A 15,615-nucleotide genomic window follows, 5' to 3' on the forward strand; every position below is an offset into this window, starting at 1 on the left:
CGTGGCCGCCTGCACCACCAAACTCTCCGGAGTGGGGTGCCTGGTCAAGTAGCAGGGGACGCTACTGGCTGGACGGTATTTTCGCGACAAGGATCTGCCCACCGCCGGGAGACTCTCCGGAGCAGTCCAAGCCGCCGCCACCCTTCTCTGTAAAGTCATATGGAACGGCAGTACCGGATCAGTTGGGGGACCAACATCAAGGATGTCCGTCAGATCATCCTGCACAAACTCCCCTGGGGGAGCAGACCATCCCAAGTACTCAGAAACCCTAGCCATAAGGCGCCGGTACGAGGAATCGGCATGAGAGCCAGGCTCAGGCCTACAAAACTCCACCTCCGGAGAGGTGTCCAGTCCACTGGCATCATGCAGTGACTGTCTCAAATCGTCAAACTGACTATGGCCCGAGACAATTTCATCTGGAACCTGACTAGGAACCAGGCCATCATAATCCTCATCCGCCTCTGAAATATAGTCCTGGTGGCGAAAAGAAGGCACCCGAGAGTGCTTGCTCTTAACCAGAGCCTTCCTAGGGGGTTCTCCCGTGCCACGGGGTACCTCCGACACAAAAGGCGTCAATGGCGTCGAGCGAATCGGCGCCGAGAGAACCGGCATCGGCGCCGAGAGGATCGGCGTCGACGTCGAGGAAATCGGCGTCGATGTCAGATGCAGCGCCTCCAGCATCGGCAGCGTCGACACAGCCCTCGAGGCCGGAGCCCCGAGCGTGTCCCTCGACGACCTGAGCGTCGACGGCTTCAACGACTTCCTCGGAGCCTCGAGAAAGCCTGTCGACGCCCTCGACGCCTCAGACGTCGATGTCTTCCTCAAAGACCTCACAGGTGCACACGGTCTCGAACACATCGAGGACCGGGACCTGGAACGGGTACGTCGAGAACGAGTCTCCTTGTCCGAACGGGACCTCTCCCGTGACTCGTGCCGACCACTCTTGCGAGCGGTGTTTCTCGACCTATCACGACCGACCCCACTCGGGGGCGCGGACGGCTTAGTACCCTGCGACTCAAGAATCGCCAGCATTTTCTTCCCGAAGGAAGCCCATTCCTCCGGCGTCGCACGGCTGGTGGGGTAAGCGACATGCCGGGCAGAGTCCTCTGAAGAGGACCTGGAAGACGACCGGTGTCGGCGCTTCCGAGAATGCCTCGAAGAGGCTGAGGAGTGGCGAGACCGACTCCTAGAAGGAGACCCACGAGACCTCCGATGATGACGCGGAGAGTCACCCCTCGAATCATCCGTTGAAAGCCCCGCAGACTTCGACTTCCTGGGCTTGGACACCCGACCTACCGACAACTTCTTCTTACGTTCGCGTAAGGCTTTGGACGTGAGCGACTGGCAGTCGATACAGTCATCCGTGTCGTGGGCCTCCCCGAGGCACCAGAGGCAGGCGTCGTGCGAGTCCGTCACCGACATCTTGGACCCACACTCCCCGCACTTCTTGAAACCCGGACGCGGGGTCGAAGACGAAGTAGAAGACATCTTCACACGAAGGATTTTCACAAAACGAACAGGTTCGAAGAACAGAACTCCAAAGAGTCAAGGCGTTAACCGAGATTCACGAAGCAACACGTTCGCGGAAAAAACGGAACTGAGGCTACAGGCGTTGTGCGTCCTACTTATCACATCGGATGACGTCATCGACGCAGGACGCCGAAAAAATTTTCTGAGGCAGCACAGCTGTGGTGATTACATGTCATAGATGTGGAATACGTCGGAGGACCCAATCCCCTCGAACTGTGTATTTATGAGAAGGCGGAGGAAGCCTAGGGAAGGGATTGAACTACCAGAAGCTTGAAGCCCAAGCCTGAACTGTTGAATTGTACCAGTAAGCTACAGTGTGCAAGACGGATAGAACTGTGCCATCCACCTTTCCTTTTTAAGAAACTCAAGACCCTGTGGTGCTAACCGTGGGGAAGGTAGTTGTTACTTAAGCCCTTCTGACATTTCTTTTGAGAAACTATTTTCCTTTTGTATTCCGTTAACACATTTGTCATTTAGAGAAAGAGGGCAAGGTTAGGTTTTTTTTGTATAGGCCTTTTTATTTTGACCAACTGACTTGGACTCGTGTTGCTATTTATTTGATTACTCCCATTCTAGAGTTAGGGCCAGTTAGGAATTCTACCAACCCAATCAAAATACCAATTAAAGGTTTTCAAAACTTGCATCCATTGTACCTGTGACTACTACTTGATACCATGCCTTCCTTACACACTTCACTGTTAACAGTCAACACCATCTATCCTCTTTTGGCATACCCATTCTGGGGCCAATTACAGCCTTGGTGGGGAGCTGATTTAGGTGCATCAGCAGCACACATATTCTCAATGCTGGGGCTGGATCCATCCTCAAATATTTGTTGGGGCGCAGATAATACCATCGCACATTCAAGTAGTTATTGTAGGTCTTTAATCCTGCAAATGGGAGTGATTGGCTCTCCAGTCCCACTTTTTTAGTCTGGCCCTGAACTCCCTACCAAGGATTTCGGGATCATTCTCCCATTACGGGCAACTGACTACTTCCTTAAACATTCTTTCATTTGTCCCGGCAAAGACCTGCATTGGATGTTGACCCTCAGCCTTCATAACAGTACTCATGATAGCCAATAAAGGCAATTGTGGGGTTCTCATGGCCTTAATATAGAAAAGGCCCCTCTGTAGGGGTACAAAACCAGCCAATGAGGAGAGACCCAGCACTAATCTCAGAGCTTCAATGGACACACATTGAGGTAGTCCTAGAAGTTTCTTCCAGATCCTCCCTTCCACTATTTTTAAGCCATCTTATGTCATTCATAAGCATGACCTCCAGACCATAGATTAGCATGTGCAATGCATTGCCTGCACACCTATATGACTCCCATCAGGCTGTATCCCGCCTCTCTCTCTGCAAAAGCCGTAACACTGATGGTGTGTGCTATTGCACCATCTACTTTCACTTCAATCATGTCAGTGTACTTGTTATCAGCTCTAATTAACAGTGCTAGGTATTTGTACACCGGAACATTCATAATACCTGCTGATAAAGTCTTCAAGGTCTTCGCCTGTCCTCTACAGGAGCAGACCATCACGTTTGTTTTATCATAATTTATTATGAGAGCATTCCCAAATTCATATTTGGTGAGTTGATCGATTTCCCTCCTCAATTCTACCTGGTTGTGGTCCATAAGCACCACGTCATCAGCATATGATGCCCAATTTACATGCCTAGTTCCTATCTTAGGAGGAAAACAATTCAATGCAGTGAAGCTGGGAGGAAAATCGGCAGGATAGAGGTTGAAGAGCATGGGCGCGAGCACAAACCCCTGCTTTAAACCTCTTACAGTGATTAACTCTGTTGTGCACACGCACATGCTGTTCAACCTGACTTGAACACTGATCCCTTCATGGAATTGTCACGAGATCATCAACAATGGCTCACCCACACCCCATTCTTTTAACTTTGCCCACAGTCAACCTCTGTCGACTGTGTCAAATGCTGACATAAAATAGTCAACATATGCTTAGTACAGTGCGTTATTCCCCTTCTTTTTTGCACTTGCCCTTAGAGTACTCAGCAACAGAATATTGTCTATAGTGGAACAAACATCCCTCAATCCCATCTGGAAGGGGGAGAGAATGTCCTTTTCTTCAGCCCAACTTTGTAGGGCTTTTAGAATCATGGAGGCAAAACATCTTCCCTGCCACATCCAACATGCATAGTAGTCGATAGTTTGCACGGTCGTTGCAATCTTTATTTTTATAAATAGGAATTAAGATTGCCCGCCTCAATGATCCCAGAGGAAATTAAAGAATATGCACTGGCATATGTTTGTCACATCGTATTGAGAAGTTCTAGACTCAGGTGTTTCATATTACTTCTGAAATCTTCAATAAAAACATGGGGTGAATCTTCAAGGATTATTTTAGGAGTCAACCAGGTGGGGGGGGGCTGAGGGTGGCCATCTATCATCGAATAGGCCATGATTTGGTTTTTATGGTTAAATTGGCATCATAAATGTTCACCGGATATGAACAAGGGGCCCTATCATGATAGGGCAGTAGTTATATATGACAGAAGCCTGGCAAAAACACAAACATGAGCTTGGACGTTGGATGCTCAATGGACTTTCTTGGAATGGCATTTAATTGCCACTTAAGGATTTTACTGTGCCACTTTCTAAGTTTCTGCTTTATACATTTTTCCGGGTGTGCACTTTCTGGTGGCTTTTATTTTTCATTTTATTTTTTATTTCACTATAATTTTATGGGCACAGGACTACTTCAGAATAAAGGTGGGATCTTCTTTGCTGTTTTGTTGTCTACACAAGGGCCAGACTAACACCACTTTGCAGATGTTGAACAAGAATTAACATTTTTTGATGAATTGTTCCCAGAATTTCCATTTTGGTGGCCCTTGACAATCCCTTGGTTTGGAAAATGTCATCCAAAGCCACCCAGAAAGTCAAACGTTAGTAGCTTCTCTCAGCCTCTCTGCTGCAAAGTACCAAAAACCAGAAAAAGGTTTTAAGGTGCAGGGGGCACCCAGTTCTCTGTTGAATATTTAAAAAAATACTGAATGGATTTACCACAAACCAGTCAAGGAAATTATGTCACTGCTTTGTGCCCAAATTGCTTCTTATTTGGTGTAAATCTGCCAAGCGGTTTTCACACTACGACTGTTTAAAAACGGCACCTGTTCTCTTTGGGAAAATGAATGAAAGTAGGTTCAGAACAGCGCTTTTATGTTTTCTTATTAACGTTTTCATTTTATAACGAATCGTTCAGAGAAAATGTCATCCAAATGCATCCAGCAAATCAAAAGTTATTAGCATTGCTCAGTCTCTCTGCTGTAAAAAGCACCAAGGCAGATATGAAGGTGTTAAGGAGCAGTGGGCATCCCCTCCTCTCTCAAATATTTTAAAAACTACTGGATGGTCTTACCCCAAACCAGTCAAGAAATGTAGGTGTGTGCTTTGTGCCCAAGTTGTTTCTTATTTGGTTTTCACATTTTACCATCAGTTTTCGCGCCACGGCTGCTCAAAAACTGCTCTTTTTTCTCTTTTTTCTCTACGGGAAAATGAATCAGCTAAAACCTGTGAAACTGAGGCGTTTTGTTTTCTTAATAACTGTTTAATTTTATAACGTATTGTTCCCAGAACTTTCAGTTTGGTGGGTGTTGGGGGCCTTGACAAACTATTTGTCATCCAAATGTATCCAGCAAGTCAAAAGTTATTGGCAAAAGTCACATCTTTGCTCAGGCACACAGCCAAACCGTTGGATGGAATTGGACCAGGTGGATAGATGGAAAATGCACGGTCAATACAGCTCCCCACGAAACAAAATAATGAAACAATAATATACTTACGAGAAAAACATGAGCAATTGCTTTGTTGTACCAAATAATACATTATATCAGAGATAAGCAAAGAAATTAGCAAACGTGTTTTATGGATAAAAGAACCCATTTCTTACCACCAACAGCTGCCTCACTTTTATAAAGAAGAGTAATTTTCTGAGTTTCTACGTTAATTGAAAATATATGTCCCTCTAGGCATCCCACGTATAGGTTAGATGTTGAGCTCCAGCACTGGAAAGCGGGATGGACTGTAGTTCTCATTTGTTCTCTTGGCTGAAAGGTAGAACAAACAAAAAGAAAATCGAAGACCAACATGGGATGAGGCTAAACATTAATATAATGTGCAATTGCCACTCTGTAACAGTCACATATTTCAGCGCCTCTCTGCCTTTTATGTTGCATCATAAATACAGTTACACTTTCAGAATTCTCCCCTTGTAATGTTATTTAATACCACTTTAACATTTAATTCCACATTGACATTCTGCCTTCATATTTCCTTTTTTTTTACATTTTATTTGTATGTCACAGTTCAAAGAACCTTTCACATATTTCTGTATATAAAACTAATTCAAGAAAGGAAGAAAAAATGGACGGAACCCTCTTTTTTTGGGGGCCTGACTCTAGAGGGTTGAGAGGTACAGAAATAAAGGGGAGTAGAGTCAACGGCTACCCAGGTCAAAGGCGTGACAGGGGGTCACAATACTCCTTGCAGGAGAGCTAGGAGAGTACTAGCTTGAAAAAGAGATCACCGTAAGGTACAAAAAACAGGAAGGTTTATTTTAACAAGAAGACATATTTGCAGAATTCTTTATGTGCCGTGGCACATAATATATGCATACTGAAGTACATTTATAGTCTGCAAATCGGTGGGTTAGTAATAAAAAGTGACAAACTATTCCATGTATTGTTTACATTCACAATACATTAACATTGTCGAAACATTAATTGGTGTTTCTGGTTCGGTAGGTTGCAAAGGGCAGTGGCTGGATGAAATGGAGCAGCGCTGCAAGGTTGCACCGAACTGTCTTCAGGACATCAAGTCGTGGTCGGACTTGGTTAAGTAAGATGGGCGTCATCCTATAGTTTAAGAATGGAGAACGCATTTAGATACGGTGCTGCAAGAATTGCCAGATAATGAAAGTAGAGCTGCAAGGAGTCGACCTACCATGTGCAAGTAAGTTGACGCCATGGCGGTGGTCTTGTTTACCCAGCTGTTGATTATTACGCACGTCAAGAGTTTACCTGTACCTCAACCTTTTCTTGCACTAAGCGCTTCCCACCGCCATGTACCCATTTGTCATTTTTGACCCCCTTCCAAATAGATTTGGGCATCTGACTTCCGCAGACTGCCCCCCCCAGCCATAATAACCTCCCGTGGGCAGGGTTAGCCTAAGTAAGTGCAGTAAATAGACACCGGCTGGGATGAGAGATGTGGGGAGTCAGTGGCTACTGTATGCTTAGCAAGGAAGAGAGGAGGAGAAGGAAGAGGTAACGAGAAAGGTCTTGAGGCTTTTTCTGAACTTAAGGAGGTCCTGCTCAAGACACAGACGGAGGCTATTCCACAGGAGGGAGCCTGCCAAGGAAAGTGATCAACCACCAGCTCTCTGTTTAGCAAACTGCTTCACGTGCAGGGAGTTGGTGCCAAAGGAATACACGAGTCTAGAAGGGGAGTATTTGGTCAGGAAACATTGAAGATAGAGTGGTCCCCGGCCCCAGAATATTAGTAAAGTATTGTTGAGTATTGAGCAGTATAATTGAGAAAGGAGTGGAGGTAGATGTCATTTGTTCGTGGTTAGGGAACATTCGATCTTGAGATAAAAGGTTCAGGTGGTTAGCCTAGACTATTGACTTAAGGGTACGGATGACAGAAGTTATGTAAATATGGGAATTCCGGTAGATTGGCCGTTTTAGCCCAGGTCATGGATGATGCCTGTGTATAGGGCTTAGTAATTGAGGCTAGCTTGAGCCGCGGAAGGTATTCTTCTGGTTAGGTCTTGTGGAGGCATTTTATATACAAGGCAATTCTGTAGGTACCGATTGAGCACATGAAATATTGGTATCCCTGTTAGGGAGAATTCTCAAGAATGTGCTAACTTCCCTTACCTTTTGGGACCCCCAGCAACTTTGCTGTATTGTTAGGATTTAAATTTTTACCTGGAAAGCGTGCAAGCCTTTTTTCCCCACTCTTTCATGTATTTTGATGTGTGTTTTACTTTTGTGTTCTTTGGATATGGAGTTTTAAACAACTCCATAGGCATCATCTTTTTCTTGCGTGTCTCACAGCACCTTCAGTGCAGTGGTACAGGGGTGTCTTTCAGACTCTTCAAGGTTTAAATACCTTCTCTGGGACTGACTACCGTCTCCCAGAGCATTTGAAGTTAAACTGACTGCACTAGTCCTTTTAAATTCATAGACCCAGCACCCACTATCTTCCTATAGAGTGCTGCAGGGGTTTCTTAGCATCTCCTGTGTCTAAACACTCGTATAACAGTCAAATGTTACCCTTTCCTCTTGAAATGGCTGGTGATAGTGATTTTTAGAACAAACTACCATGATTTTTCCCGACCGTGAACACCGGTAGCTAAAAATCGGGTCAGCCATGTTTTTCAATATGGCGCCCATGACCGCTCTGTAAAAACAGACTCCGGTCATCTTTTTTCACCGTTTCTTTTAGGAAAGGTCCTTCTTACGTTTAACTCTGCAAGACAAACCAAGTTTGGTCCCTTTGTTCGATGCCCTTTGGCGGGCTTCAGCGCTGAAGCCCTCCTTTGGTGCCTGAGTGTCAGGGGTGGACAGGATGTGAGGGAGGTGCCCGAAACTCCCTGTACTTAGACTCCTAGGAGACCTGAATGCACTGTGGCATGATTGGCTGGCTGACTGTCCGGCAAGGACAGCCACCCTGCTGGGTGAGTGGCAGCTAGGCTGGGATGAATGGGAGAAAACGGTTTAAAAGGCGAGTCTCCAGGACTGGAAGGCAGAGTCGACCACTGGAACCGAAGACGATCTAAAGGAAGACGACTGCTGCAACTCCTGGACCATTGGTTTGCCTGGTGAAGCCCTGCTGCAGGTCCGAATTGCCTGAAACTCCATCGACAGAGAAGCTCCTTCAAGGACGACTTCTTCCCTCGAGCTGGTGGGAACAACCAACTCGTAAACCACCTGGATCCCGTCTCCATACTGGTCGAATTTTCTTCACAGTGCTGTTGAAAACCGGATAGCCAGTGAGAAGGATACCAGTTTGTGGGCTTTAAGGCACTCGCACCTTAAACCGATGCTTAGCCAAGCTTGTGGCCTCTTCCCTGGGCAGTGCAGGAACCTCCCGATGTCGTCCTTCTTGTCCCCATGACTGAAGCTCAGGAACAGCGAGATCTGCAGGAACTGCCAGGAACAACTGCCTCAGCTACAGCTTTCTTCATACCTAAGGTACTGTGCAAACGCGGTGTGGAACTCGTTTCTGCCGCGGTGAAAGTTTGTGAGACTTTCCCAACTTTGGGGCCTCGTTCACTCCTAAAACGACATATAACTCTTTTTCTGGCAAACTACTTCTTCGAACATTGGCAAAGACTTAACCATTTACTACCAGAACTGTGCTATCTATCCAAGACTCTGAACCATTGACTTTGTCCCAGGCCTATTGAATTGAATTGCTGGTTGTAGTGAACTGAAACTTTTTGCCCTGCCTATGAAAGTAATTGTGCTTTAACTTCTTTTAACCTTGTCTTTCTACCCCTTTATGAAAGTGACTGAAGTGCCATTTTGCTCCCACTTCAGAGGAGCTTAACTTGTTCAGAAACCTATTGGTTGTGCACTGTAGCATATTAGTGTGCGGTATTGAGCTGCTTTCTTACTAGTGGAATGTTTTCCAACTGACTGTGTAAATAAATGTATATACTTTTACCAAGAAACCTTGAATAGCGTTTGTTTGAACTACTGTGATTTCAAGTCGTTTGTGTAACCTCTTGTACTGCTCACATTACTCTTGAGATAAGTCTGGCTGCTCAGTCACTGCCACCACATAACTGTGTAGTACAGGCTTGTACCAAAGGTGAAATTGTGCTTACACGTATAGTCTTAATTGTGTGTAGAGTTCCCAAAGGGTACTGCATGTAATTCTGCCTAACAATCCCCTGTTAGGAGGCAGGACGACAGCCATGGGTATAAGTTGGATGTGTTTTTGAAAACGTCAGTATAATGGTACAATGTTGTTATGAGCTCCGTTAGTGGTTTTTATCATTCACTTACTGATTGTAGAGGTGACATCACCAGTAAGGCCTGTGTATAGGACTAGGAGGGCACAAGGAGGAGCACAATTTGGTTTTGACAGTAAAGGAGTGACAGAGTAAGGTGTTCTGTGGCGGTACACGGAAGGTGCATGCGCGAGATTGGTAGCTGAGCCTGAAGGAGGCAGAGAGTTTCAGAAGGGCGGTGCATGGAGCACGCCTGAGAAGTTGGTTGGGAGTCAGAGAGGCTTGTGATGTTGTGATCAGAACTGGCATCTGTGAAATTGAAGAAAAATAAGATTAACTGTATTTGTGTGTGTGAAAAACAGTGGAAGTGTCAAAAACCTTGACTTGACGTCAAGTAAGTATTAAAAGCAATGTATTGTGGAAAAGGTGCCTGGGACACGCCCCTGCAGCACCTTTGCAGGGCCCTTCCACGATAGAAGGACAAGATCTGTAAATATAACGCGAAATGGACACAAAGCACAGAGGGTAAATTGTCTAAGCTATGGCCAAATGGCAGGAGGATCTCCAAATATGTGCAGCAACCATTACACACACACACATGCAAGAGGTTTATAAGGGGAAAAAGTTGAGAAATCGTATGGCAATATTCGAGCTCTGGAAGATGTTCCAGGATGACGGAGGAGATGTGGCGCAGCATCAATGTATGCTGAGCCAACAGGAGACCCTGGGCGAAAAGCCATCGGCCCCCATTTCTCCTCCTCCTCCTGAACGTGGGAATGAAGAGGCAGCACCAGGGGTACAGGGAGTATACCCAATACAGGAATTGAGAGCAGCGGTGGGTGTACAAACCTAATATTCGCACCTCCACCGTACACCAAGGAGGAGGGGCAGAAAGGGGTCGCACTAGCAGGAGGCGGAACAACGAGTGCCGATGGTGGAAAAGAGGGACGCATCAAGACTCAGATAATGGTACACTAGGGTTGAGGACCGGCCCTTCTAAGACCATATTGATGTTTCGCCAATTTCAGGAAACCGTCTCATGTGTGAAGGTGCTGAAATCCAGGGAAAGGGGTGGGGTGTCCAAACATCATGTAGCCATTAATGTGTGAAGGGTCCTAACAGATAACTATGTAATATTTGGTGCAGATTGGTGAAACAGGATTGGAATTGTATATGCTTCACCAAGCCACAAACCCACATACAAATTTAGAATTTTTTGCTGGAATCCGGGGAACGGGGTGGGGTGTCCAAAAGTCACGTAGCCAGTATTGTCTGAAGGGTCCTAACAGGTAACTATGCAAAATGTGGGGCAGATTGGTGAATCGGTGTGGAATTGTATAATGAACAATGCTTCACCAAGCCACAAACCCACACATTTTCACTTTTATAAATACAGATAAGGTTGCATGAACGCCTCACTATCCCTACCCTGACGAGGATTTGCCTGCCTAAAATAAACTACAGGAAACACTCACACAGGATATCCATCCCTCACACTTATACATACAATAAACAAACAAGGAAACACATGGCAGTTCCAAAACAATACTGATTGAATTTGTAATGTAACCAATAGTTTCTCTTATAACCTGGGCGAATTCCCCTTCCCCAGGTTTTAAGTGGAATTCTACTTCACGGTTCAAAGAAAGAAAATAAGGAAATCCTGGTTTGCAACAAAGTTCTGACAGAGTTTTTTGTAACTTCACTTAGTCAACAGAAAGTTTGAATACTCTGATGATTCAACAAAGCAAATAAAAGATTTTCCACAACTGGTAAGTTCTAAATAAGTACAACTTCTTGGTAACCGCTTTACACTTTCTTCAGTAACACAAACACTTAGATTGTCTCTGTCAGGACCATTTTATAGCACTTCTTTGACTTCCATCTGGTTTACTGCCATGCCAGGCCCACTAACTCAGTTCACACCTCGTTTACTCCCATGCCAGGCCTACTCCTTCAAAAGGTTTGCCATCCGGGGATACTCCCCTGCCCAAACAGCGTTTTACAACAAGTGCTCTTATGGTTAAGGTCAACTGCAGAGATCTACAGCAGCTTCAAACATTTGCAGCTTCAAAACTTTTAACAACTTCTTTGGGGAAACAGGTTTCACATGGAAGATCTTTAATACTTTTCTGTAAATTATGCCCCTCTCCATCTGAATTTTTTCAGGGCAGCCTTTTTGCCACTTTTGTTTCTCCACTGCACAGGTAACCAAATACTGACAATCATAGGATCTTAGTCTGCCTCCCTCTTGGCTTTGGCAATGTGTGTTTACACCAGCATTTCTACAACATATGGGCAACAGGTTTCACCACTTAGGGACCTTTCGTTAGCCCATTTTTGTTGTTGCCAATATCAGTTGTATTGTATTTGCCTGGACTTTAGTAGCGCTTGGCTAGGGCATTAACTCTCAACAATATCGCCCCATCGGGTGGCTGGGTTTTCCATGCACTTACAAGCTTAAAGTTACAGTAATTTGGCTTTGTGATAGAAGACTTTCTCTGCTGCTCAATGGTTTGTTATTGAAAATTGCTTTGGGAACCACTTTCACTCACACACGAGTGCTGTGTTCGCTGCTTTTCAATTGTTCGTTATTCAAAATTAGTTTCAGAGTGACTTTCACTCATATGCGAGTGCTGCTCTTCTGCTGAATGCCTGCCTGGAACATGCGAGCGGTACGGAGCCCTCCGTGTTCAGTACCAGCATGTGAAATCACCAAGTAAGACGTGCACTTGCTGTCCCCTTGCCACTTACAGGACTTCCTCTTCTGTGGCTCCTATCGACTCGGCAAACTGCTTCTTGTACTCTGCCTTCGCTCACACCACCTGCAGCTGGAGCCCCTGTTGCTCCAGAGACCCTCTAATGCATGCCAGCCAACAGAGACAGTCTCGCTGTTGCTCCTGAGGCTCTCGGAGGCACGCCATCCACCAGAGACTGCCCAGAGGACTCCGGGTGCATGCCAGCCACCTGAGACAGCCTCTTGGGAACAAAAGCTTTCCTCGCCTTCGCTTCCCGCTGCGCAGCCTCTGAACTTCAGGATTCGAGAAAACAGACCCTCTCTGGACTGGCAGTTGATTTCTGCCATACGGGGGTTGCGGCATCTTCTCTCTCTTCTAGATTCTGTCTGGGCTGCCTGCACGAACCACGCTGCCGCTGCTCATTGCTTCTCTGCTTCCCTGGTTTCTCTGCTTTCTGTATGCCCTGCACCTGAGGGGGCCTTTGAAGCCTATCTGTCTCCCTCAGGTGTGGCTCATCCAAATTAATGATCTGAACACTCCTGCAACATTGGAACTTTTTAGCCCCTTTCCTCGTACCAGTACCTACGGAATTTAGGGAATTATGGGACTTGAAGTTCCAAATGACAAAGTTAGGCTTTCTTAATTCTTCTGTGTTACAATAAGCCATTAGGAGGCTGGGGTTTCAAGGAAAGGTAAACGGGGGGTTTTCCCCTTCCTACTGACCTGCTTTTCCCCCATGTGACCCTCCCACAGACCACCACCCCCAGGATCAGAAAGCATCTGCCTTTCCCTGGCCACATGAGAAGGGTCCTAGGCCAGGTTTTCTAGGGAAATCGTGGCTGATTTATCACAAATGGTATCATGAAAAGCCTAACTGAAACATGTTGAGGCAGCAAAGATGGATTAAGGCTCAGGGGAAGAGTAAACAACGTTCTGAATATGGGGGGCTCAGCCCCCCCTAAATCACTCTAGTATAGATGGGAGTAGACAGGGACACGTATTGGCAAACCTAATGAGCTTTGGTTGTCAAATGCCACAATGATGCCATCATATGCCTGGCATATACGCCAAGGGCCAAGGTATAACCCCAAATCTGTAGCTCCTGTCCTCGGCAGCCTCAGGTGCCCCAATAAGGACAGTCATGCCTAATATAGTCACATGTAAGGTGAACTTCCTATGTGCTTCAGTTGCCGGATGACAGCTACACCCCCACGTGTGCAGGTGCAGTTCTAACATGCGATATGCAGCCCCAAATGCCCAACTAATATCAGCATATGCCTGCTACGCCATCATATGTAAGGGAAAGCCTTGCAGATGCCTGCTAAGCCATCATATGTAGGAAAGCCTTGTAGATGCCTGCCAAGCCATCATAATTAAGAAAAAGCCTTGCAGGTGCCTGCCAAGCCATCATATGCAAGGGAAAGCCTTGCAGATGTCTGTTAAGCCATCATATGTAAGGAAATGCCTTGCAGCTGCCTGCCAAGCCATCATTTGTAAGGGAAAGCCTTGCAGATGCCTGCTACACCATCATATGTAAGGAAAGGCCTTGCAGATGCCTGCTAAATCATCATATGTAAGGAAAGGGAATAGTTTCTTACCTGTAACTCCATTTCTCCAGCATTGGTATCTTTCATGGATTCACATGCTTAGAATATTCCCCGTCGTCAGGCTGGGATTCCCAGCCTGACGACGGGGAATATTCTAAGCATGTGAATCCATGAAAGATCCAATGCTGGAGAAAGCCTTGCAGATGCCTGCTAAGCCATCATATGTAAGGGAAAGCCTTGTAGATACCTGCCAAGCCATCATATGTAAGGAAAGGCCTTGCAGATGCCTGCCAAGCCATCATATGTAAGGGAAAGCCTTGCAGATGCCTGCTAAGCCATCATGTGTAAGGACAGGCCTTGCAGATGCAAACACATCAACTGTCATTTTTGTGTTTTTGCTGACAGATTCCTAATGGTTTCATTTAAGTATATTTTCAAACGTACCTCCCGTACCTTGTCCAAATTGCACATCACTGTATGTCTAAAGCAACATGTGAAGCAATGGTAAAAGGCAGCAGGCTGGCCTCATGTGGCTGCCACAGAAGGTCTTTTATAGCTAGTCAGAATATATTGACTATTTTTCACAATCATTCGTACAAACCAGGCCGACAAGTGTTAAAGACTTAGCACGTTTTGTGGGTTATTCAAGGTATTGCTTTGGAACAAGAACATATTTTATTCACAACTGATGTTAGAAATGTATACACCTCGATGCTCTTTAAAGAACGCATACCAGCATACCTAGTCATTACTAGGTATCGTAGAGATTGAAGCTTCGAAAGAGGTCCTTGTTCTTTTGCTGCAACTCGGAAAACAACTTTTTCAAAAAGGTTTTAAGTGCGACTACTAAATATTCATGGCGCCATGTGATCAAGTAGTTTATTCGGATCATCTGTTCGGGAAACCAATAATTAATTCCAAATGGCTACTTTTTTAAATGCATGGTCCATAAAATAAATAATTATTAAGGGAAACATATCATCAGGCCTATTTTAGTTATGACCATCTTCAGGTATAGACATGTCTGCAAACGTCCACAAGATGTCAGTGCTAACCTTGCTTTAAATTGTTAATAAGACATGAATTAATGTGTAGTAAGGTCAGCACTGCCATCTGGTGGACATTTTCGGATAAACCACTAGAAATGAAAACTATTTCCGTGAATCAGGAATCGGATTTTACTGAAATCCAAAAAGCCTAGGTATCCGTCAACGTGGAAGAGTGTGTTAACTGAGGGGAACTCCTCCATAGTCTCCAACTTGCATCCGTTTTTTTTTTTTTTCACTGAGTCTTCTCTATGGCATTCAAGCCCAGCATCTTTTCTATTCATTCTCATATTATCTGGCACCGGCTAATGATAGGTTTTGAAGTGTAGAGATGATGCCAGAGACTTGTGGATCTGGTGGGAAAACCTCTGGACCCGCTGCTAGCAGCTCAGAGAAGACGTTAGTGAAATGGCCAAGGAAGTCTTGCAAATTCTACTTCTGTGTGGGGGTTCAGGCCTTTGGGTAGTAGGGTTCGAGGTTCTGGTCTTCAAATCACACCGGGACCATAAGAGTGGGATTGCCATTTTTCTTCCTTGATTTTAACACTAATGAGTGTGGGAAGCATGTTTTTTACAACAAATTGGTTGTTGAACCTTAAAGATCAGATGGCCCTGAACCTTTGCCTGGACTGTACCATTGGGCAAGAGGCATAATATCAGGGGTCAACTTCCTCCGTTGAGTGTTCGTGTCCTATAAATACTTTTGCATCTCTTGGGAATACCATATATGCAGATGAGCAGGTGTTTCAAAAAGG

At 45.4% G+C, this 15,615-nt stretch overlaps 1 protein-coding gene across 1 annotated transcript in view; it reads right to left on the minus strand.

Moving 5' to 3' along the window:
• CFAP43 (cilia and flagella associated protein 43) overlaps positions 1–15,615 on the minus strand; it is a 1,012,780-nt gene that overhangs the window by 803,752 nt on the left and 193,413 nt on the right. Inside the window, exon 6 of the mRNA XM_069611745.1 lies at positions 5,457–5,613. Coding sequence (XP_069467846.1) covers positions 5,457–5,613 — 157 coding nt within the window. The remainder of the gene's footprint in view (positions 1–5,456; positions 5,614–15,615) is intronic.

The sequence above is a fragment of the Ambystoma mexicanum genome, chromosome 8 (genome assembly GCF_040938575.1).
Source record: "Ambystoma mexicanum isolate Mex_15411 chromosome 8, UKY_AmexF1_1, whole genome shotgun sequence".
In the NCBI taxonomy this organism is placed as follows: Eukaryota; Metazoa; Chordata; class Amphibia; order Caudata; family Ambystomatidae; genus Ambystoma; species Ambystoma mexicanum.